General features: G+C 43.6%; 5 protein-coding genes across 7 annotated transcripts; 3 read left to right on the top strand and 2 right to left on the bottom strand.

Annotated features, from left to right (window-relative positions):
- The first annotated feature begins 404 nt into the window (after positions 1-404).
- On the top strand, positions 405-3,769 carry akip1 (A kinase (PRKA) interacting protein 1). The gene is made up of 4 exons (XM_035524833.2): positions 405-709; positions 803-892; positions 972-1,112; positions 1,272-3,769. Exons 1-4 carry the CDS (start codon positions 548-550, stop codon positions 1,413-1,415), a joined length of 537 nt encoding a protein of 178 aa, XP_035380726.1. The 5' UTR covers positions 405-547; the 3' UTR covers positions 1,416-3,769.
- Positions 2,629-4,928, bottom strand: c6h11orf16 (chromosome 6 C11orf16 homolog). Its single transcript, XM_081715316.1, has 7 exons — positions 4,778-4,928; positions 3,924-4,240; positions 3,606-3,727; positions 3,343-3,490; positions 2,973-3,198; positions 2,749-2,886; positions 2,629-2,642 (listed from the first exon to the last, which is right to left on the bottom strand). Exons 1-7 carry the CDS (start codon positions 4,926-4,928, stop codon positions 2,629-2,631), a joined length of 1,116 nt encoding a protein of 371 aa, XP_081571442.1.
- An 806-nt stretch (positions 4,929-5,734) lies between these two features.
- Positions 5,735-9,589, bottom strand: LOC113582303 (nuclear receptor-interacting protein 3-like). Its single transcript, XM_027018006.3, has 7 exons — positions 9,052-9,589; positions 8,050-8,214; positions 7,834-7,916; positions 7,592-7,728; positions 7,451-7,503; positions 7,271-7,358; positions 5,735-6,856 (listed from the first exon to the last, which is right to left on the bottom strand). The coding sequence occupies exons 1-7, from the start codon at positions 9,343-9,345 to the stop codon at positions 6,843-6,845; spliced, it is 834 nt and encodes a 277-aa protein (XP_026873807.2). The 5' UTR covers positions 9,346-9,589; the 3' UTR covers positions 5,735-6,842.
- Positions 9,590-10,651: 1,062 nt separating this feature from the next.
- Positions 10,652-18,812, top strand: znf143b (zinc finger protein 143b). 3 transcript variants are annotated; one of them, XM_081715400.1, is made up of 16 exons: positions 10,652-10,789; positions 11,910-12,025; positions 12,113-12,205; positions 12,584-12,667; positions 12,807-12,887; positions 12,999-13,183; positions 13,309-13,377; positions 13,489-13,605; positions 13,742-13,817; positions 13,916-14,041; positions 14,169-14,348; positions 14,841-15,068; positions 15,347-15,483; positions 15,630-15,785; positions 15,920-16,060; positions 18,405-18,812. In XM_081715400.1, exons 2-16 carry the CDS (start codon positions 11,917-11,919, stop codon positions 18,486-18,488), a joined length of 1,866 nt encoding a protein of 621 aa, XP_081571526.1. In that variant the 5' UTR covers positions 10,652-10,789; positions 11,910-11,916; the 3' UTR covers positions 18,489-18,812. The 3 variants fall into 3 exon arrangements, with proteins under 3 accessions (XP_081571526.1, XP_026873821.2, XP_026873819.2); XM_027018020.3 differs by having other exon boundaries at positions 12,572-12,667; XM_027018018.2 differs by lacking the exon at positions 10,652-10,789 and adding an exon at positions 10,796-11,739 and having other exon boundaries at positions 12,572-12,667.
- Positions 18,813-18,955: 143 nt separating this feature from the next.
- Positions 18,956-25,062, top strand: wee1 (WEE1 G2 checkpoint kinase). The gene is made up of 10 exons (XM_027017981.3): positions 18,956-20,450; positions 20,917-21,119; positions 21,384-21,450; positions 21,698-21,870; positions 22,051-22,319; positions 22,612-22,704; positions 22,796-22,881; positions 22,974-23,144; positions 23,265-23,410; positions 23,797-25,062. Exons 1-10 carry the CDS (start codon positions 19,968-19,970, stop codon positions 23,951-23,953), a joined length of 1,848 nt encoding a protein of 615 aa, XP_026873782.2. The 5' UTR covers positions 18,956-19,967; the 3' UTR covers positions 23,954-25,062.
- Position 25,063: the final 1 nt, after the last annotated feature.

Below are 25,063 nucleotides of genomic sequence, written 5' to 3'. Positions count from 1 at the left end.
TATCAGTGAGGCACAGGTCTATGGACCACTAGAGGGCGACAGATTTTACCAACCAATAAGAGTGTTTGTTGTTGAGTTACACAAAAAATGCCACCAATTAAATTTCTGTATACACTGGTAACGGTACACAACGGTAAGGCGTTAATCATATGTTTAACATATGTTCCATATGTTAAAATGTAAAACGGGACGTAAACATTGATACAAAGTAATAGTGTACCAAAAAACTACATTTCCCAGGAGTACCTGGGAGAGGAAGTAACATATTCTACCGTCCACTTTTATTTTTCCCACACCCAGTTTTGTAGCTATGTGTTTTTGTGATACACTTGTACCAAGTTGGATCGTGGCTAATTCTTAACAGAATTGAGGAATAGTACAAGAACGGGTGTTTTGGAGGAGACCTTTAGCGACATTAGACACTGGACGAAATTTGACTTTCACCATAAAGCATGCGAATCACTAATTCGTACATTGTGACGTCATTACGTACACTGTGCCGTCATTACGGAATTCGTACCCCGTTTGTGAACCTGTCACGTGAAGCATGGACTCTGCAAGCGGGCGGCCAGCCTCGTCCATGTCAAAGCCTGCGCTGGAGTCTTCACTTCACCGCTCGTCTCAACTCGGGCGGGAGGTGTTAGAAAGAGCCAGAAGACGGTCCGCACGCTGGTCAAACCCTTCTGATGGCGGGAGGAAGCACTGCGAGGTAAAGTGTTGCAACTGTGAGCCCAGGGTTATGCGCAATAAAAGGGTGCGCGCTCCATTTCAGCGTTTACTGTGAAGGATGTTCTATTGCTAGATTCAGGAAGACCCTGCTGTCCATGCGAGACTGGACCGTGCTTTTACCAAAATAGTGGCGTGCATGGCAGAAACTACCATTCAGTGCCAGGTAAGAAAGCTGAGTGATCAAAATATTCCTGTTTACTCCGAATACCGGCAGGAGTACCGAGCCTGTGTTTCCTCCGCAGATGTTTCACAGCCGCGACACAGGACCAGAGCCCAGTGAGCGAGAGCAAACCCACGTGTGTCGCTTCCACTCTCAGCAGCTGGTCCGGATGTCAAGCCGACCTCAGGCCGGTGCCGTACCGAGCAAGCACGTTCGCTTTACAGTAAGCAGCATCTCCGGAGACCCCGGTGTTACCACATCAAATTAGGACCGATAATTGTTGATCTGTTGTGATGCAAATTTGGAAGTCGGAAGGACCAGCTACGACACTTAAGCCCCATGTAAGAACTGCATTAAAGGTTCTGTCTCCATGTTGTTGAAGGGGGTGTCTGAGCCAGAGGACTTCTTGATTGAAGTGTCTCCGGGGACTTATGCCATCACGGCAGCCTCACAAGACGCTGGACCACAGACCAAAGTGGTTCGCATCAATGCAGGAGAGAGCACACGACTCACCTTTAACCTCTGACCCTGTCAGGGTTTGGCACGGTGTCTTTCCAATTCCAGTGGCAGGGACAGAGAATTAGCGCATCTTTATGACTCACTCTGTTTGCACAAACATTGGCAGAAAGTTGAAGCCAACTGTGTGTAGTTCTTTTGGTGCACTCCTTAGATGTTCCTTAATGTATTTTTTAGGTACATCTGATAATACTCAGGATATATTTTAGTCAGCATTTTAAAAAGCTACATCAAATATAATGATTCATGGGGAGCAGAAAATTTGTGTGTAATGCCTTTATGTGATTGCATCTGCTGCATATATTTTTATATTTATAGAGTTGAAATTTTATTTTTTAATAACATTTTTATAACATTATTTTTATATCACAGTAATGTTTGCTGAATAAACTGCACAATACATCAGTTTCACAGTACATTGCCAAACACCAATATGTCCAATTTGTGAAAATCCCTTATGAAACTTGTGGATTTTTTTTCCAGTTTTATGGCTTGCTTTTTGATTATAACGTTGGTTTAGCTGAGATTTCTTTCAGCGCCAAAGCCAGTGGAGATACTGCCTCAGAATGAGGCATTGGTTCAGGACAACCAAATATCCCTGCTTTAACTGCTTTCACTGAGTCTGGCACCAGTTTAAATAATGAGCTGTGATTGGTGGGGGTTGATTTGGATGAGGAATACCCCAGATGACTGATTTTTCCAGGCCAAGTGTTGTTTACGTTTGGCGATGTTTTGACTGGCCCCCCTGAGAAATTAAGAACATTGTTAAATTTTACGTGATACAAAATTTCCTTAGGAGGTTTACACAAGAAAACCTACAATAAAGAGCCTACGAAGTATATGTAGCAGATGAGTAGGCCTGTAGTGGATTGTGAGTGTGTATGTGTTTACCAGTATGGACCGTTGTTGGGGACACTTACCTGGCTGACTGTGGTGTGGCTCTGGGGCGTCTCTTCTCCAGTACCTCCAGGCAGGCCTGCTCTGGGGCTCAGTGTGGGGCTGTTTCAGGCACGAGATGTCCGTGTTTACCGAGCGGCTCACCAGCTCTGACCCCGATGGATGGAACTTTTCAGTAGCCTTCCGGGCCTCGTCCTCGTCATCACTAGAGTCTGAGGATGATGGCAAACATAAAGGGGTCTTTGTCTCTTGGGAGCTTTGCAGCTCCTTCAGTTGGTCGCCTTTTCTCTCCAACGCCTCTGTCCTGCTCGGGAATAAACATGGGGCTAAGGCAGGGCAGCTTCTGATTGGACAACCACACGAGGAATACGTTGCTGAGAGGCGTGGATGTACACAACAGGGTGGAGTCCAGTCGATGCGGCTGCAGTGGGTGTGGCTTAGCCAACATGGTCTGAGGACACCGAACTGGAGGTCCATGATGATTCTCTCATGATGTGAGGCTGGTATCCATACAGCCAGGTTGTTCGGAATGTGCATTCTAATTCCATTCCAAAAGAGAACAAGCAGCCCGTCCCCCTCTCCACCTGGAATAAGACGACGGACTTGAACCTGCCGTTAAACAATCAGAGTTCAGTTGGAAACCCTTGCTTGGATCGGGATGCAGCCTTACCCTTAAGTGGGTCTCGTATTTCTGTGCCTGAAAGGATCCTGCCTGGCGCGTAGCTTCCCATCTGTAGCTCCAACGGTGCCAGCACGGTATCCCCTGGTGCTATAGCATGCCCATGTGCCAGAGAAATGTTTACCATGTCAGGCTGGCATGTCAACTGGGTCCACGCCATGTGTGTGCCTTGGGTCCCAGGTTTATCAAACGCCACCAGAAACATTCCTCCCCTGTCCTGCAGTCAACAGGGGTCCCATGATGTGAACAAGTCTGATGTGTTAAATGTGCTGATTTCACACTGATTGTGCAGTACCATGACTTTATGCTACAAAGTGAAAATTATTACTTATGATGCAGTTTTTTTTTTTCTTTCTTTCACCTGTTGCTGGTTTCCAATTGTCCCCATGTAGTAGAGTCCGTCAGCCTCCCTCCTGGCTAACACACGACAGCCTGGAAAGAACTCAGCACCTCTCATCACTCTAGCTGCAACACATGGTGTTCCAGTAAAGGGATTTCTGGTACAGCACCTGAAAAGAAATGCATTACTGTTTCAGATAGACAGGGGGCACAGTTGTAGCCAACTTGTTCCTGTACTCTTCAGGAATCCTTGCTCTCTTGTGGATTATAATATAGAGAGGATACCAATATGGTGAAAGATGGATTGCATGTGTGAGGTTGAAACACATTGCCTGACGCTGTCCGTCCTCTGAGGTTGATGGATCTTTAATCTGGCTGAGTGTATCTGTTGAGTGCAACAGAGTTACCTGTTAATAAAAAAATTAATTATGCACATGATATGCATATAATACGTTAGCCTGTAAAATAATTATATGGATGCTCAAGGAAAAACACTGGTGAATTTGGTAAACGGTCTTCATCATTGTTACAGAACTTGAATACTGTGAATACTGAGTAGTTTTTGAAGATTGCCAAAATATAGCTACTAAAAATGGGTCTTACCTTCTCAGATGTGCCATCTAAATTTAGAGACAGCCTGTAACAGCTCCCTCTAGTGGCTGCGGTGAAGCACTTCAAGAAGTCTGAAGTGTCACTGTCTAAAGCCTCTCTTTCAGATATGTAAAATGTATGAACAGGGCGTGTCTGAAAGGCAGACAGCGCATTCAGACATTTCTCTGCGTTGTCCGGAAGACTGTTGGTCACAAGGTGGACAGACTGACAGCCTGGATCAGAGAATGCCGTGGTTAGTGCTGTGAGGAGATCATTTCCAGGACTCGTCCTCAGAGTGTGGATCCAGCCTAGTGCCTCGTACACCGTATCTGGGGCACAAGGGATCATGTGATCAGACCACGGCATCACCTGAAAGGTACAGGAAGGGTTCAGTGTTGTTCAGTACTTTCAAAAAGGCTATGTTACAAGAGGAGCAGGTTACAGAAGAATAAATCAATTTAAATACATTCACGAAATTACAATCAAACAAATTCATGTTTTGTAGTGCAACTTTGTCATATTTTGTTTATTCTCAAACTGAGCAGTACACATTTCAGCAGTGTTTTTAGTGGTAGTGGTGAAGGTACTTGCTACTAATCAGAAGGTTGCTGGTTCAAGCCCCACCACTGCCAAGTTGCCCCTGTTGGGTCCCTAAGTAAGACCCTTAACCCTCAATTGCTCAAGTTGTATTCAGTCATACTTGTAAGTCGCTTTGGATAAACGTGTGAGCCAAATGCTTTCAGACAGGTACCTGTATATAATATAAACAATGTAATGTATATTTAAAGTCCTTGCAGAAACTGTTTCACAGACCTTATATGAAAAGGTGATGATGTTAAAGAGGGAGTTCCTGAGTGAAGCTTTACTGAGAAGAGTCTGAATGATCAGGTTCTTCACGGTTCCCAGAACAGTAGCCATGGCCTCAGAAGTGTCCAGTACAAGGGTCATGTTCCTGTCTCTGCCCATCAGCACTGGAATGACACTTTGACTCTCAGAGAGCTCATATCTGGATGCCATCACCACGCAGCAGATTTCACTCTGTGATTCACCCAAACAAACCTTATTTATAGCGGAACTTTCTATTAAACCAGGTTTCCCTTTGTGTGTAAAAGCACTGAAAGTGTTTAAAATATTTTAGACATTTTAAAAAAGGAAAGGGATCATACCTTTATGAATTCCCTAATGTATTTATGTCGTCTGCCAGCCAACCTCAGTGTTCATCGTACTCTGTTGTGTACTAGGGTTGCTATAGTGAGGCACCAACTTTGAGCAGGTTCGGGAGCGCCACCTAGTGCTCTTCAGAAGGCATTCCACAACACCACACAGAGCCTTGATTATATTTAATGTATATTAAATAGAATTTAATAGTAATTACATTCTATTTAATAGTAATGTATTTTTAAAACCCATAGACATCTGAGTTAATTTGAGCATAATCTCATAGCACACAAAATATCAGTGCCTAAGTAAACAGAATTTTCTCTCTCTGATGAGAGGTGTGATCACAGCTGTCATTTGAAGATTTTCTGTGTAATTGGCTTCATGTTGTGAGCTCTGTGCTATGTTAGAAAACTGAAGGTCACACCATCTGGTTCTGTGACTTTAAGGTCAGACCATACGTGCCTGTCAGAGGCTATTAAAACAGAATGTAAGAGATCAGAAAGTGTTTTGCGTTCACTGATTAATGATGATAGAAAAAAATAACTCACGTTTCATGCTAATACTGTTACTATACTGACAATCTTTAGTAATTATGGATGTGTGAGGAAAAGTAAATAAAGTATTAAATGAATTTAAACTCATAGCAGGGTAGGAAACAAGTAAACAGTAGAAAATGTCCAAATTTTATTCAAACCTTTCATTCAAACAGTCCCAACAGTTGCATTAGTTGAAGCCTTTTCCACTGACCCAAGTCCAGTTAATTCATTGGACTCTTAGTACCTTCTAATGAGTTTTTAATTAAAGCATGCTTGACAAAATTAGTCAACCAAAAGAATATCAGTACAGATTTCTAGTGAAGTATTCTAGTATTACACATATAGAACACCTCTGTAAACATTTTGAGATCCATGGCTATTATGAAATTAGGTGAATCAGGTGTATGGAAACAGAAAAAGCAGAACAATTATGCAGAGCTTTTAAAAACCCTTACTAATAACACAACTTATATTGGCTTTCAAAACAATGCTTCAGTGATTATGCTGTTATTGAACAATAACCTCTTATCGAGTATTACAAACAACTGCTTTTACCAGCGGTGCATCAATACTTGACTTATTCAACATAATGTTTTTACAGATGCCTTTATATGCTTCAAAGTGAAACGTGAAATGAATGACGCTTACTTCACATCGGGCTACAACTAGAGTTACAACCAGAATATGTTTCTGCTTTCTAAAGTATAATCCCTTGTATGCATTGTAACCACAGAATTGACAGCCATAGTCTGTTCAACTTCAGGATATTGGGAGGTAGTTTTAGACATTATCAGCACTATAGTTACTGTTAAACTTCAAATAGCTACTAAAAAAAGATATCAGTGCATGGCTAGTTGATATTAATATACATATAAACTCCTATATATACCATTTGTAACATTCTTCTGTGGTTTTCTAAGAATATCACAATTTTACCATTATAATAAGTACATAAATAAAAATCTACAGTTGTTTAATCTCTGGTAAATAAAGCATTTGTGAACATGTCACATGCTGTTTAGTGTAAGTGTGCGGTTGTTAAAGGAACATTTGGCCTTTATTTATAATGTAGCAGTAAACTGCTCATTGACCCCCATTTGCGTATAAATGCAGAATAAATTATGCAGATTTTGGTGGTGGGTTAGGAAGAATACACAAAAATACACAAGCTTTCTGCTCTGCACCAAAAGACGGTCTTTTCACCACATGGGAAAACTGTATCTGTAGATTCCTCCTATTCCATGGAGACTGAAATGTTAAGCAGAATGACAACATCAGATGAAAACAAAGGTAGAGACAAATTGTTTGGATGCAAGCATATTATTGTGGGTAAATGATGGTAGTATTGTGGGCAAATGGGTATATGTTGGTAGTATTGTGGCTATATGTTGGTATTATTGGGGGTATATGCTGGTAGCACTGTGGGAATAAGTTGGTAGTATTGCGGGTTATTGATGGTAATATTGAGGGTATATGTTGGTAGTATTGAGGGTATATGATGGTAGTATTGGGGGTATATTTTGGTAGTATTGGAGGTATATGTTGGTATTATTGGGGGTATATGATGGTAGTATTGGGGGTATATTTTGGTAGTATTAGAGGTATATGTTGGTTGTATTGGGGGTACATTAGCATTGTTATGATGCCAAAAATAATTCTTACCTTCATTTTCACGCCTCCCAGCAAAATGAATTTGTTCCCTTTCCGATTTTCCTATAATCAGCATTTGCTTTTCAATGTCAATAACACACTGCAGAAGGAAACATACCAGTACATTTTAAATTCTACTACAACTGGACGTTTTGTCTTTGATTCCCGAGTTTAAACACAGAGAGAGTTAACCTTCAGAGATGTGAGTGTCCTGGTGCCAAGGGATATGAACGCCCTGTCGATTTCTAGAATGTAAACCACATTCACTTTAGTGACAAGTCTTAATTGTCCAAAGCTGGATGTCTGTTCTTATGCGTGTCATACTGATCTTACCGACAACACTAAATGAAAGATCTGCCTTTAATTGTCCAATGACCAAATTCAGCTCGATGTGTCCGACGGCTGGGAGGCTGTGCAGGAGAGGCCCCACTTCATCTTCAGGTTTGCCGGCGATAATCTTTTCCTTTGCGCTGTAGGCCATAAATATTGTGCTTTAACTGATGCCTACGTTTAACTCTCGTTTAGCAGCATGTTTGCAATCAGCTGTTGGGTTATTCATATTGCTGGACACGTACCCAAGTTTTTCCACACTGAGTGATGAGATGAGGTTCTTGGCACAGCAAGTGTCTAATGTCACTGCCACTTCCTGCCCGAAGCACTGTACAGAGTAAGAAAAGAAGGAACAGGATGTAGTTGCAAAAAATAACTAGAAATATTTATATTCCTGAAATGTTCTCCTTCACACTGGTTTATCCTATTTGGGATGTTTACACAGTTGATGAATTAGTCACCTGACACACGACTTGGCAGAGGTCGTCGTCTGTGTCTTGTGCCTTGCTGTTAACGGCACAGTTCTGAACGATGCTCTTGTAAGGTGGTTTCACGGTGAGGCTGTTCAGGCGGTTTCGTGATAAATTAGCCTCCAGCAGTCGCCTCTGGAGAATGTTGTGGGGTTGCTGGTGAGAGAAAACCACACAAGTCATAACTAAAATCCAAAATTTAAACTGCAACACATCACAATTGAGCTACAACTGATTACCTACAAACAGAATAAAACATAAAAAAAACAAGGGGAAAAAAAACCACATAAATTTTAAAGATAATATATTCCAGTAAATTACATATATAATACACAATGGTATTGGTTTCATTTCAACTTTGGGGCGGAACACTGCTCACACCAGCCAACCTAACACATTAGATGAGTAGTATGAGCAGGATCATGCATCCCCCACCCCACAATAACAAATATACCTATAATATTACATATCCATATATAGTAGGTTGATTGTCAAGTTTGTTAACATTTTGCTTTGATGCGACTGTCACGCACAAATAATGCTAGAAAACAGAATACTATTAGGAAAGAAAGAAGGGAAAGAAATATTTATTTTACACCAAATGCAAATGTTTACTGAATAACTTATGTCACGATTACCGTTCACTTCTGTTTTTCTCGCGCTACAGAAACTGTATAGTATCCCAGGGTTTAACAATGACGTCATGGCACGAACGGACTATAACAAAACGTCTTGTCTCCGTAACCTCTTGCAAAGACGCAAAGCAACTGAGATGTCATTAGACATGTACATTATGATTTATTATTGCAGCAACTAGTACAGTGAAAAAGGTCTAAAATATTAGCTGTTTTAGTACATTACAATAAATGTGCATCTGGGTTAAAGCGATATTTTTTATCATACACTATACCACTTGGTTTACATACAGTCTCGTATTCTGTCATTCCAAATAAGCGCGTATAGTGTTGTATTTTTTTAAGATTTATAACTCACTCCTTCTTTTGAAGTTCCAAGTTTTTTAAGGCCATTCAAGGGCAGGAGTTCCGCTGAATCCTTGTGTAAAAACTGGACTCCCTGTTTTATCCTGCGTTGCTTGCGAAGAGCCGCCTCCTCTCTGATCTCCATGACGTTCCTGGTGCTGTCCGCTCGTGCCCCGGAAAACATCACTTCATCCGCGCGTGTCTGCCTCTGTATATGAGCAATATATGAGCAATATATGAGCACGGGCAGGGGAGGCGGTGGAGACCCCGTTGGTTCGTCACCCGACCCCCGAGGCACTCTGCTCATATCGAGTTCCTCCTGAAGTAATAGCAGGTAGACCTGGAAATCAGAAAACAGTCCATCCGTAGCAGCCTTAGCAGCGGAGGAGGAGGAGGAGGAGCGGTAAACACGCCAGCTGATTTCACAAAATCAGTCCACATTCATTTTGAAATAAACTATCTACCTTGGTAAAAAAAAAAAAGAAAAAAAAAAAAAATCTACCTGGGTTCAGATGTGTATTTGCTAGCTTGGCAGAGCATAACAATGGTGTGATAGGTTCATTTTGCCATATAAAGGCAGATAGCACAAGCTGTCGTCATCTCTTACTCTCTGTAAACGGTGTTGTAAACCAGGGTTGCTATTGGTAGGACAGTGGGCTGGTAAAGTAAATATTATTATTATTATTCTCCTTGATTAGATTTGTATGTTTATTGTTTATCAGACATAGACCGGAAAGGACTGTGGCATTTGTTCTTTTTTCTTTGATGTACAGGTATATGGGTGTTTTTATTAATGGTTCCCAGACATGCTTTTATGTGCGTGCGTGTGTGCGCGCGCGTGTGTGTTAAAGTAGGCTACGCCACATGTCTGTATAAGAGCACTATGAAATGTTCTTCTTATTTAAGTTATATTATTCCTAGATCCTGTACATATAAAGCTGTCGTCTTTCCCCCTTTAGTTCTATTATGCATAGTCCTAAACATAACGCATTATATAGGGAATGTTATTGGAAGAATGTTGGAAGATCAGTTTATATCTTGAGTTTGAACTTGCGATGTTTTGGGAATATGTCTCTGATTTATTTGAAACAGGCATACAGGCGATATGGACATATTTTATTTTTGCAAAATCACAGATAATTGTCTACATTAACATTTGGAACAGGCTATTGTTACAGCGACTGGGAGCCATCTGGGAGTTTAGCGCATCTGTTCCTCTTAAGCGGGTCTATCCCGGACTTCCCCACGCGCACTGCATTGCCCATACAGCCTCGCTACTCGAGAGTGGCTCGCGACTCAAAATGGCTGCGGACACACTCCTGAAACATCAGCAACTTTTGCTTTTTCTGTGAGCGCCAACAACGTGGTTCGAGTCTAAAAACACAAGAATGTTTATAGCTCGCCGTCCGCGTCCCCTCATAAATAAGGCCTATTCTAACGGAGTGTCTAGATGGCATTCGTGTTCATTAATCGGAAAACAATACAAGCCACAGACCAGAATGGCGTTATCATGGTGCCCCTGAACGTGAATACCTCCCCGTGTTTTACCCCTGAACGACGTTTGGACGATTGAACGCGTGAGGACAAGTTCAATCTCCGCGTTCGAGCCAATCAAGCGAGCAGCCGGGAGATGAGCCCGCCCTTTGCCGGGGACTACGCGCCTATTCACGTTCCGGGGCTGCAGTGTACGCAGCGCGTTTCCTGCCCTGGTGCATGGTGGTCGACGGAGGGGATTGTTGGAAATTCGGGAGGTTAGTATATAAATGTGTTTTCGCCGGTGGGCCTCGGTTCTCCAGCCGCTGCACGGAGCGCGGAGCGGAAGCCTTGTTCCAATAAAGCAGTGGACACGTATCGGAAACATTGTTTCACTCCCGAGACGCTGCCGGACGCGGCGCGATCATTGCAACATTGTAACCAGTTTCTCCCAGTTAACGCAGCACTTGCTAAGCCGCGTGAACTTCAGCTTTTCAATGGTATTAACTGGGAAAGCGAGCTGCGTCGTTCTCGGTAACCGAACTGCCACACACGAGCTGCGCAACGGCAGCTTTATGTAAGCTCGGACTGCAACGCCGGACGTTATTGTAGCGCATTTGCTAACACGTCCGGATAGTTTGTCATGCATTACATGAGCTGAGTTAGTTAAACCGAGGCTGTTCTAGTACGTTAGCGGCGTAGCAAGCGCTTAGTCCCAGCTCACTCTCCTATCTGTTCTGAGCTCCAGCGTAGTTTACGCATTCAGGGCTTGGATTTATACGGATGTGTTCATTCGGGTCGCCAACGTTCGGCGTAGCTAATGTGGGCTAGCTCGTTGGCTAGGACCGTGACACTACTGTTCCCTCTCCAGTTATTCAACCCCTACCCTTGCTTTTCAAGGCAGTGGATTATTAAAATTTCCTAAAATAAAGATAATAAAACACATTTCCTTTCTGTTTTCACTTTGAGTGTCAGCGCGGGCCTAAATTAAGGTGCGCCATAGCTGTAGTCTGGCATGTAGGGAAGACGCACTGGAATGTAATTACAGCCATGAAACAGCAGCGTTTAGTGGATTTTGCAGCTGTTCTGCTGGTTCGAGGCATTGTCGGAAATCATTTTAGTAGTGTAACAAAATATAAAAATGGAAATAAAATCTACAAAAAAATGATGCGGTGTTGTATATCAGCAGGCAAGACAAATCGATTATACAGCGGATTTCATAAAGCGAGTAAGTCCCAGTCTCTTTAGAGCGGAAAGACAAAATTTACTGGCCAGACTGGATATTACCTGTGATGTAATGCAGCGTTCACTGATTAAAAAACATTTTTGTTGTTGTTACAATGTTAAGATGTGCGGATGTCTGAGGGTGATATACTGTTGGCTGGTTGGTGTTTACAGGTAGACCATGCTCTTGGCTCAGATGAACAGACACACCGAGAGCATGGAGTTCCAGAGTGTTGATGGTGACCCCCAACAGGTCACCCTTTGTCTGACAGAGGCCGTGACCGTTGCGGGTGAGGCAACACCTGTTAGGTTCTTGATATTTGTTCCTTTCAGCCACTTCTGTTCAAGCCTGTAACTATACATACTTCACCTTACAGACAGTGACCACATTGAGGCTATGGATACAGTGAGTTTGCAGGCAGTGACTCTGGTGGATGGTTCTACAGCGTACATACAACACAGCCCTAAAGGTACATGGATAGGCCATTAATAACAATATACATGAGTGCATTAATAGAATGCCCTAAAGGTACATGCATAGGCCATTAATAACAACATAAATGAGTGCATTAATAGTATGCCCTAAAGGTACATGCATACAGTAACAGAATGCCAAAGGTACATAGATAGACCATTAATATGTTAATGGAATAAATTCTTACACTTTACAGTCCAACTCCTAAAACAAATCGACAGTGGATGAATTGCCAAGTAATCCAACAGTATTCCACAATACGTCTGTGAGGATACAATATTAAGCATGTGTGACTACTACAGTTGTGAGAACAAACATTTGGTAACTGATTTATGGTGTTGATCTCACCTCAATTCTGCAGTTTCACTTTCAGAAAACAAGATAATGGAAGGACAAGTGATCCAGCTGGAGGACGGCTCTGCCGCGTATGTCCAACACGTCCCGGTGCCTAAAGCAGGTACTCCATGCCTGGCCAAACCCGTGTCCCCGGGGTGCTTCCCGAACGAGCCTCACCTGTGACTGTACCTCATTACGCTGTGCTCAGTACAGCATGTTTCTACTTAAACGTGTGAAGATTATATCTTGTTTACTTTCAGTTGGAGAAGGACTCCAACTTGAGGACGGCCAAGCTGTGCAACTAGAAGATGGAACAACCGCCTACATTCATGCATGCAAAGGTATGACTTTTACCATACGTACTGGTTTGTGTAACAGCATACGCGCCTCTTTTTACACTAGTGAGTAACAGTGTATAGTAACTATATATGGGTGTATATTTCCTATTTCAGACACATATGATCAGGCTGGGTTACAGGCTGTTCAGCTGGAGGACGGGACCACTGCTTATATCCAGCATGTGCCTCAGTCCAGCACCATCCTAGCGATCCAGGCTGATGGTACCATGGCAGACCTGCAGACAGAGGGCACCATTGACTCCGAGACCATCAGTGTACTGGAGCAATACTCGGCTAAGGTAACACAGTACTTACCCTGCGTGTGCTCGTAGCACACTGTGATCACATGCAGTTAAACCTGTGTCACGGATGGAGCTGTCTGTGTTTAGAAGCCCGGTCTCTTAATAAACATGTGCTTTTCCAGATGGAGGCTACGGAATGTGGCACAGGACTGCTTGGTCGAGGTGACGCCGATGGCAGCGTGCATATGCAGGTGCCGTCACTCTTCACTCGTGATCAACGCTGTTCCCTCTCTGCTGTGTTTATTGATCACGTTCGTGTTTGTTTACGTTTGGAGTGTGAATGGCGTGCCCTGTGTTTGCAGATTGTTCTCCAAAGCCATGAGAGCAGATCACCCAAAATACAGCACATCGGGGAGAAGACCTTCCGCTGTGATCATGAAGGCTGTGGAAAGCTCTACACCACAGCACACCATTTAAAGGTATACCTCTATCGCAGTGTGTCCTTGCTGACACAAATAAGTACACCTATAGAATCCGTGAACTTTTTTATCCTAACAGTTTTGCCAGTACATTACCTCAAATACGTAACACTTACCTTTTTAATTGGTTTAAAAGGTACACGAGAGATCGCACACTGGGGATAAACCTTATATATGTGAACATCTGGGCTGTGGGAAAAAGTTTGCCACAGGTACAATTTAACATACAAATCTACATTAATATAATCATTTTTATTACATACTTTAAAATTCTGCATCATTACTCACTGAAGATGTGCTTACCCCTTAGGATACGGCCTCAAAAGTCATGTTCGCACACACACTGGAGAAAAACCGTACCGCTGTCAGGAGATCAACTGCCTTAAGTCATTCAAGACATCTGGGGACCTGCAGAAACACACACGAACACACACAGGTCTGTTACCGCTACTGCACCATGTTCTGAGCTCTCACGTAGAACTCTTGGCACTAATAGCAGCGGCTGTGATGCAACAGAGTGTCAGCAGTCAAAGCTTCCTGTGTTTTTATGGTTTGGTTTCTAGGGGAAAAGCCTTTCAAATGCCCATTTGAAGGGTGTGGAAGATCTTTCACCACTTCTAACATTCGAAAGGTTCACATTCGAACGCATACTGGCGAGCGGCCATACTACTGCTCTGAACCCAACTGCGGACGAGCTTTTGCCAGTGCCACCAACTATAAAAACCACATGAGGATTCACACAGGTACATAAATACACTATAAAAACCACATGAGGATTCACACAGGTACATAAACACACTATAAAAATCACATGAGGATTCACACAGGTACTTAAATACACTATAAAAACCACATGAGGATTCACACAGGTATGTACATTTTCCTCTTATTGTCTTAATAAACACACTATAAAAACCATATAAGATTCACTCAGGTACTTAAATACACTATAAAAACCACATGAGGATTCACACATGTACTTAATAAATACACTATAAAAACCACACGAGGATTCACAAAGGTACTTAATAAATACATTATAAAAACCACATGAGGATTCACACAGGTGCATACTTTTTCTTATATTGTTTAATAAACGCAGAAATGTTGCATAGCGGTTAAAAAGTCAGTCATGTGTGCCTTGATGGCCGAAGATGTAAACACTGTTTTGTTTTAGAAAAAAGTCACAGCCTTGTGTAAGCACCTGTGAGCACTCTTGTGTTTTCCTGGTTCAGGGGAAAAGCCGTACGTCTGCACCGTGCCTGGCTGTGACAAACGCTTCACCGAGTACTCCAGCCTCTACAAGCACCATGTAGTGCACACACCCTGCAAGCCCTACAACTGCAACCACTGTGGGAAAACCTACAAGCAGATCTCCACTTTAGCCATGCACAAGCGCACGGCCCACAACGACACGGAGCCCATCGAGGAAGAGCAGGAGGCCTACTTTGAGCCCCCGATAGGTCAGTGCTCACCGGGAATGAAACCCCACAGGGCCTTTGAAGCTCTGAGTCGTAAAGACATTGTGAGCTGGCCTAGATCAGGTCATACAGAAATGGTGCAGTGTGAAAGGTATGCATGGTTGTATGTGTGTGTGCAAGTGGAAATAAAATAAGGGCAAAGGGAGTCCCAGTTTAATTCCACATGTTAGATTTTGTATTTAATGTTATTAGATAACATTGTAAAGAATGTGCGTGTGCATACATGGACGTGTGTGTGTGTGTCTAAATGTCTTGATCAGAGGCCATTGATGACCCTGCATTAACGCTGACCCCAGCTGTGGTAGGAGAGGACAGTGGATCAGAGCAGGTTTCAGTGGGATCGGAGATCATGAGTCAGCAACATGTAGCCCTCATCTCTCAGGATGGCACAGAACAAGTCAGTGCTGCTCACTGCAATGCCAGAAGGCCGCCGTGTGATTTGTACAGCTTCTGTATGGTTCTTGTATTAACGACTGAATAATAGCATTTTTAGGTTTTGTTTGGAAAATGTGGGCAGCTGTTATGGAGACTGTGTCCTTTCAGGTGCTCTCTCAAGCCGACGTGCAAGCGATGAGTGGCACGATAACCATGGTAACACAAGAGGGAACCACTATAACTATCCCAGCACATGAAGCGATGCTTTCCACAGGAGAGGCTCATTCTGTCACCATGGTTTCAGCAGATGGCACAGAAGGACAGGTAACGGCTTGCGTTCAACGAGATGACCTCCTTTTCTGTTCACGTTAGTTGGACTGAGATGAGCCCTTTGATTACCAGTGCTGTGTACTTTTGGGGTTGTGTGTGCATCGATGCCTCTGTGGTGTGTCTCACAGGTGGCCATTGTGACGCCAGACCTGTCCGTGTTCCAGACGGAGGACGGCGAGCTGCTACAGGAAGAAGTTCAGCAGCAGACTGCCAGTTCTCATCCAGTCACATTGTTGGCTACCGCCAATGGCACACACATAGCTGTGCAGGTATCTGTCACGCACACACACACACAGCTGTGCAAGTATCTGTCTCACACACACACACACACACACACACACACACACACACACAGCTGTGCAGGTATCTGTCACACACACACACACACAGCTGTGCAGGTATCTGTCACACACACACACACACAGCTGTGCAGGTATCTGTCACACACACACACACACAGCTGTGCAGGTATCTGTCACACACACACACACACACACACACACACAGCTGTGCAGGTATCTGTCACGCACACACACACACAGCTGTGCAGGTATCTGACACACACACAGCTGTGCATGTATCTGTCACACACACACACAGCTGTGCAGGTATCTGTCACGCACACACACACACACACACACACACACAGCTGTGCAGGTATCTGTCGCACGCACACACACACACACACACACACACAGCTGTGCAGGTATCTGTCACGCACACACACACACACACACACACACACACAGCTGTGCAGGTATCTGTCTCACACACACACACACACACAGCTGTGCAGGTATCTGTCTCACACACACACACACACACAGCTGTGCAGGTATCTGTCTCACACACACACACACACACACACAGCTGTGCAGGTATCTGTCTCACACACACACACACACACAGCTGTGCAGGTATCTGTCTCACACACACACACACACAGCTGTGCAGGTATCTGTCTCACACACACACACACACAGCTGTGCAGGTATCTGTCTCACACACACACACACACAGCTGTGCAGGTATCTGTCTCACACACACACACAGCTGTGCAGGTATCTGTCTCACACACACACACAGCTGTGCAGGTATCTGTCTCACACACACACACAGCTGTGCAGGTATCTGTCTCACACACACACACAGCTGTGCAGGTATCTGTCTCACACACACACACAGCTGTGCAGGTATCTGTCTCACACACACACACAGCTGTGCAGGTATCTGTCTCACACACACACACAGCTGTGCAGGTATCTGTCTCACACACACACACAGCTGTGCAGGTATCTGTCTCACACACACACACAGCTGTGCAGGTATCTGTCTCACACACACACACAGCTGTGCAGGTATCTGTCTCACACACACACACAGCTGTGCACACACAGAGCTGTGCAGGTATCGGTCACTCACACATACACACAGCTGTGCAGGTATCTGTCACTCACACACACACACAGCTGTGCAGGTATCGGTCACACACACACACACACACACACAGCTGTGCAGATATCTGTCACTCACACACACACACAGCTGTGCAGGTATCTGTCACTCACACACACACACACAGCTGTGCAGGTATCTGTCACTCACACACACACACACACACAGTATATATAGCTGTGCAGGTATGTGTCTGTCTCCTCCACACACACATACAGGGGCGGAGTTCAGTGAAAAATAGTGTATTTGCCATGTCCATGTAATCTTCTCTAAGTGCAAATAAACAACTCGGATATTTGTTGGGGAGGGGCTAATGGATTATCCCTCTCTATCCACATGCTAAGAGCTGAGATCCTTTGTCTTCAGGAGCAAACAGAGTGGGGTTTATGGTTTAAAGGTGTGAGGGAATTAGGTTTAACTATTGCAAGCTGTTTTGTATTAGTCTGTTTCCAGCTGGGGCTACTCTCACAGTATGGGCTGAATAGTTAAACTTGCCCAAGCAACTTTTGATTCACTGTGTTGCATATTTTTATTAAACCACAGAAAATGTACCAGTTGTATCTTCTCAGACTTCTCTGCCGATGGAGCAGTAATGGGCTAATTCAACCGGTGATGATCTTAACACTGTTCTATTGGATACTGCCGATTAGAGATTTTGGCTACTGACTGACACCTGAGGAAAAGTCCATAAACCTTTGAGCAGTGACTGTCTGGTATAAAGACTGAGGGATGGGGTAGCTAAGTTGGAATTGGACAGAATGAAGTGAACTCGGAGCTGAAGTGCCTAATTTCAGACATGGTGTGAACTAGATATGATCTGATGAGATATAATCTAGATATGATCTGAAAAGGTATAATCTAGATACGAGCTTCACTGCTGTAATGCACCAGAAAAAAAAAGTTGCTCAGTGAGTGTAGACATTCAGTTGATTCACTCTTTATTTAGTACTGTATTTAGTAATGAAAATGTGCAGGGGGTTGGATTTATACACATACACAAATCTACCACATTTTGTATTGTTGAATGAGACAGATTTACTTCAATTATTAAAAAACACAATATAGTCAATGGAACAAAACATGCTATTGGTAAATAGGACATTTTACAGTATTCTGATTGGGTGTGAATGCTTGAAGGAATCTCTTTTGCTTTTGTAGCTTAGTGATCAGCCTTCACTGGAAGAGGCCATCAGAATTGCATCACGAATACAACAAGGAGAAAACCCAGGCCTGGATGATTAAAGCATGACATTCAATTGTGTGTGTGTGTGTGTGTGAGAGAGAGAGAGAGACTGACTACAGTGAACAAGTGTCAAATGTACAAATAAGTTTGTATTGCTATCATGAATGCTCTGTTTCAAAAGGATTGAAGATATTTTTGTGTGCATTTATGTACATAGCAATGTTTTGAAACTGGAATTTTTTGCTGTAAATATTTATTTGATTCCTCTATTGAATACATGACTTTTTAGGAACTTATGAGATTAACAAACGAGTATTATTTCATTTTGAGAAAGTTAGATTTGGGCTTCTGACTGAAAATAAAACATGATAAACTCTAACTCATACGAAGGCCGTGATACTTAACAAAAGACGCCAAATGAATGTATCATCATAAGCTATGATGTAATGATTGCAGTGTTTAGTTCTGTTCTTTATGTAGCAGGACGTTGCTGGCTGGTTAGCCTCCTAGCTAGCATACCTTTGTTTTGTTATGGGCGGAGACTTGCTCGTCGAAACAAGACCACGTGGCTACGACTACGTGACTACAATGACCCTGAAAATAACCAAGTATGCCGCATAAGATTAATATAGCTACATTTTCACAAAGGAAGTGTATAAAATAACTGATTATCAGTAAATGCGTGCTATCCGAATAATGTTACTGCAATCTAAACCTGCTCAAACTCAGCTCAAAAATATGCTGCATCATCTAATTATCACTGTACAGTAATCAAATATCTGTTTTCCCCAAAACCTGTCTCAACTAAATGAATGTACAAGTAGGAACCCACGTCAACGAAAGACAAATTACCATAATTAACATGACAATTACCATAATCATTACCATGATAAATCGCTCCTGTTCAATCGAGAGTAGAAGCGAAGGAGTTTCGTGCGCGCCAGTGGAGACCTGAGACCGTCGGCATGATTACAAAAGCGTCTTAAGTTTTGGCACCGCCCATCTTTCAAACGCCAAAACGTCCCTTCATTGGTGGAAATCGAGTCACGTGACTAACGGTCGCGGGAAGCTTATGACCACGCTTGTTGTAAGTGGGAGGAGTAGCTCTTCATTCAAACCACTTTTGTAAACAAAATCGTCTTAATCGGCATATATATATATATATATTTTAAAACTTCAAGGAGCCTTGTTTGTCTGGACTGTGGCATTCATCGTCGTTTTGGCTTTGGTGGATGTTTGATCTTATTTTCTGATCTGGCTGGGACCTGAGGGACGCAGGGAAGAAGCCATTTTCCTAGCTAGCTAGGTTAGCTAGCGAGCTACTTTACCATTCGGCGAGGACTGGCGGATCTAATTCGGTCTAATTCGGTTGTGGATGTATTTGACAGTTGCTCGGGGACTGAGTTGTGGGCACTCAACAAAGACACACTCGACTGGCTTAATATACAACTTCAAAGAACGTTTTGTGTTTAGCTTTCAAGCTAGCCAAGGGGCTAGCTCGCGAGCTGACGCTAACGGTTCGTTATTTTCGAAAAAAAATGAGTTTCGTCTGTCGACAGCATGCCGAGTTTTCTCCAAACCTCCGACCCGTCCGCCAGAAGTTGCAGTTTTCCACCAGTGACGGCGAGGAGGACAGCATCGAGGACGTCAACAACAGCACCGGGGCTGAGTCCGGTTTTACGGAGCTAGATTCGCCCGTGCGCCCGCGTCGCGGTAGCGCGAGGCGGGGAGAGGCGCACAGCAGCCCTCTGGACCGAACACGGGACGACGACGACGAGGAGGACGCAGAGTCCTGGGACGAAGAGGGATTCGGCTCGCCGTCTCACCTGCAGACAGAGAAACACCCGAAGAACGCGCCGTCGCCACGGAAAAGCCCCCGCGCGTACGACAGTTCACCGGAGAGGATGTGCGCGCACGATGACACGGAGGGCTCGAGCTCTCCCGTTCCGGACTGTCCGGACACGCCACCCCACAAAACCTTCAGGAAGCTCCGTCTCTTTGATACTCCCCACACCCCGAAGGTTGGTGCGAAAATTCACTTTCTTGCTTGGTCTGCATACAGGAGTTGAGCATAATGCGTCAATGTCTCTAGTACATGCAGATATTCCTAAATTAGCTAGCTAGATACTTTCCAAGAAAACGGTTGGACGAACGCGAGATGTGCATTTACATTTCTGCATGTTGTCTAGCATTATTCTGTGCTGATGTATTTAATCGCTGGAAAATGTAAAGATGCAGTGAGGTCAAGTGGGATAACTTGCAATTACGTTTCTTCAGTGCTACGTGAGTCTAGTTGTTTTCCTCCAGGTAGGATAAATTTACGGTCCCGTAATCCAGTCGCTCAGATAACCGTGCAGTTGCGCAATGGCTTGAAAACACAATGAATCCTCCCATTTAAAAATAATGTAAGACGAGTCGTTTCTGCGTGTTGTAAGGAGGGACGAATAATAATGTTCACAGTAATCATGTATTGTGTTTAATTTGCAGAGCTTGCTCTCCAGAGCGAGGACTTCAGGATCTACAAATAGACGAGTAGCTCTCTTCAAGAATGTGGATTGCAAGCGCAAGGCCGGTCTGGAGGGGAGGCGACCCCAAACCCCTCTGGTCAACATTAACCCCTTCACGCCTGACTCCATCATCATCCAGTCAACACAGCAGAGGAACAACAGGAAGCGCTCTCACTGGAACGAGTAAGTCTTTAAATCTCAGAGTTCATTCATGCGCTGATGTGTTTTTGGTTGAAAATGTTAGGGTAAGTTTTGCTACAGAATGTTTTTCTTTTGCATAGAATTTTTGACAAAAATGTTGAGCTAAGGTTAGTTAAATACGTTTGGTGCCAGTGCTAGTCCTACATCAGGCTGACAGGGAATCGGGCTTCATGTGCTTAGTCCTCTGTAATGCTTTAGTGTTGGTGGTGAAATTATGCCTTTTTTTTTTACTGTCTGGTGTCACAGCTCCTGTGGAGAGGACATGGAAGCCAGTGATGCAGAGACTGAAGAGGACATTATTCCACCCTCAAAGGTTGACATTTTGTGTCTTTCATGTTAGTTAGCTTGTTAAATTGTTTTTGTTAGATTATTTTTGATTTATTTGCTGTGTAACCCCCTTTAACATATGCTTAATTTTCAGTGGAAAATTAACGTTTGATACTTTGAACTTTAGATACTTTTATTGTGAACTGTATAAATGTATGTCAAGGAATGCATCAGACCAGATAACATGGACTAATTTGTTATTCCAATCTCAACTGAAAACTTGTCATTCTCAGAGAATTACTATGATGGAGAGTAACATGACGTCACGATATGCATCGGAGTTTCATGAGCTGGAGAAGATTGGTTCGGGCCAGTTTGGTGCTGTGTTCAAATGTGTTAAAAGATTAGATGGATGCATATACGCCATCAAGCGCTCCAAGAAGCCACTGGCAGGCTCTGTGGATGAGTAAGTGACAACAGTCTTATTTTTTCACCATAAATGTGATGTGGGAGCAAGACCCAGGGACATGGGCCATTCATTCACATTTTATGTTTCTGAGACACTGTACAGAGCCGTGTGATTGTTGTAGGTTAATTATACTGCAGTGTGTATGGCTGACCGAATTCTCGAATTCTGCATCTACAGGCAGAATGCACTTCGTGAGGTCTACGCACACGCGGTCCTCGGACAGCACCCCCACGTGGTGAGGTATTACTCTGCGTGGGCTGAGGATGACCACATGCTGATCCAGAACGAGTACTGCGATGGCGGCACCCTGTCAGACGTCATCGCGGAGAACTACAGACACATGCACTTCCTGTCCGAGCTGGAGCTGAAGGACCTGCTTCTGCAGGTGTCCAGAGGACTGAAGTACATTCACTCCACAGCTCTGGTGCATATGGACATTAAGCCCAGTGAGTGGCTCTTGTGCCCGTCGCTCTTACCCACAGTCCTTTGCCTCCAATTTGATACACTCTCACGGGTCTTTGGCTTGCTCATTAAGGGTGTTGACCAGGATTCCTGTAAAGTTGTGCTGAGACAAGTGATTAAACTGTTCTATAAATTAAATTGAGCCGAATCTTGTCGAGATGAATGATGTGAAATTTAGTATAGTACACTTATACTAGTACAGTATAGTATACTTGCTGCTGTTGGTTTAAAAAAAATTCTCCAGTGTTCAATTTTTCTCTCCCTTTCTCTCACCAGGTAACATATTCATTTCACGGAAACCTGCAGTGAGTGTTGAGGAGTTTGAAGATGAAGAGGACGGACCGAGCACTAGCGTGATTTACAAAATAGGTAAAAGCGACTGTATGCACACTCGAGGAGCAATGAGCGGCTCTGTTGCATAAAAACATCACCATCCTGAACTACCTCTCTCCCCTTTCAGGTGACCTAGGTCATGTGACCAGGGTGACCAATCCCCAAGTTGAAGAGGGTGACAGCAGATACCTGGCTAAGGAAGTTCTCCAGGAGGTAAAAGGAAGCATGAAGCCATGTGTGTTGGTGCAGTTAATGCTGATAATGCCATCACTGTCCTGCTTGCTGACTCTTGTTTGTCCTTGCAGGACTATAGTAACCTGACTAAGGCAGATATATTTGCTCTGGCCCTGACCGTGGTCAGTGCCTCTGGAGCTGAGCCCCTGCCTAGCAACGGGGAAAAATGGCACAAAATCCGAGAGGGAATACTGCCCCATATCCCACAAGTGCTCTCGAAGGAGTTCTTAAGCTTGCTCAAGGTACAAAATTTTCACTACATCTCTGCAGAAGTGGACAGTGTTGTAGAGTATAAGACTTTGTCTAACCAGACCTTTTGTTATAAAAAGTGATAATGTTGCTCACCTACTTCCCACCCCCAGCTTATGATCCATCCAGACCCCACACGGAGACCTTCAACCTCTGACCTCATCAAGCACTCTGTCCTGCTGACCGCGTCTAGAATGAGTGCTGATCAGCTGCGTGTGGAACTCAACGCAGAGAGATTCAAGAATGCCCTCCTCCAGAAGTAAGAGACTTACTGCAGAGTGGTGCTGAAGTGCTGTTAGATCAGATGGCTGGCTCTGCTTTCAGCACTTGGACATCCAATGTTTTGGTTTTTTTTCCTCCCCTGTTCCAGTTTCCTTCTGAACCTTTGGTGTATTATGTAGGCCTCACTGTGTTAACATGTATGAGGTCATGCCATGATATTGTGTTGTTGCTTTTTGTAAAATATTTAACACCTGTAAAACAGGAGAGGTAACTTATTCACTTTTATTTAGTATTATATAGTATCTTTTTAGCTGGGAAGTTTTTATAGGGGGCAGATGTGTTGAGAGTTGAGACTTAGTGGAGGAGAAATGTATAAAAGGTGGGATGGCCTCAATAAACTAACATTTGTTTGTTTTGTCTCAGGGAGCTCAAAAAGGCTCAGATGGCCAAAGCAGCAGCAGAAGAGCGAGTTCTCTCAACAGACAGGGTTCTGACCCGCTCAATAGTGCAGTCTGGCTCCAGAAGCTCACGGCTCATTGGGAAAAAGATGAATCGTTCTCTCAGCCTCACCATATACTGAACCCGAACTGAACCTGAACTGAATTTCCTCTGCAGAACCAACAGTGGTGCTCTATCATGGATTCCATAGACACAAAACTTTGACTGCTTATGCTGGTTTGTGTTTTTTTTTTTCTTTTTTTTTTTCTCCTTTCTTTCTTACAGAAACTAGGAGGGGAATGCGTCTACCTGTTTGTACAAACATGGGCTTAGATGATTTTCTTTGCATGCTCAGATGACCCTTTGCAGGTTTCCCTTGTCCGTTTTAGATTTGTGGATGTTTCAGTATGTAGTAATTTCCTACGGTAGTCAACGTCCGTACCACATCCCAGGTCGTTTTCCTTTGCCTCTATGAGTTCTGCAGGGCGAGGGCTGCCCAGTCTCCCTGCACTTCTAATGTTTCTGACCATTGCTTGTAGTTGAGGGACTGGTGGTGGCTGAAAGCCCTAGTTTCCAGATGTTCCAGACCTAAGACTTGTGCACCTTACTGCCTGTGAAAAATGCCTGATGTTGACTGATGAAGGTTGGGGCGTATGCGTTGATTGCCATTAAATTGAGCACTTTGGAGGCAATGAGGAGCTTGCCAGAACGCCTGCTGCTATTCGTGTTCGTCTCTTTCCATTTGTGGTTGGAAGATTTTGTCCTAAACGTTTACATTGGTTAGAATCATCTATCGTTTTTTGATATCCAATTATTGACACCCGAACCCCCCAAGAAACGACGATCAAGTCTCCTACAGCAATCGCAGTTATACATATTTTTTTTCCGCGTAGTCCAAAGCACGAGGACAAGAATTGGGGTGATTATCTAAACACGTGATTAGGAAGAAAAAAACAACTACTGGGCAAATTCATCTACATTCATCGGACCACCCCAAAGCGTTAACTATTGCTTAAACTGGAAGCAGAAAGACTTAAATGCCATAAATGCATCTGACTCTTAGGTCTCCAGGCCTGTTTGTAGCATTAAAACAATCGCTGTTTGTTCTTTGAATCCTTTTCCGTTAACAAGTAATGTGTGTTTCAGTTGCTACTACTGCAGTTTCTCGGGTACTGTTTGTTCTCACTCTACAGCTATCCAACACGCTCTTGTTTTTCTTGTAAATATGTTATTTTAATAAATTCCAGTTACA

This window comes from Electrophorus electricus, chromosome 6, assembly GCF_041902795.1.
Source record: "Electrophorus electricus isolate QZ-2024a chromosome 6, ASM4190279v1, whole genome shotgun sequence".
NCBI classification, from domain to species: Eukaryota; Metazoa; Chordata; class Actinopteri; order Gymnotiformes; family Gymnotidae; genus Electrophorus; species Electrophorus electricus.
The sequence above is the reverse complement of the archived record's forward strand: the minus strand, read 5'-3'. Positions and strand labels throughout refer to the sequence as shown.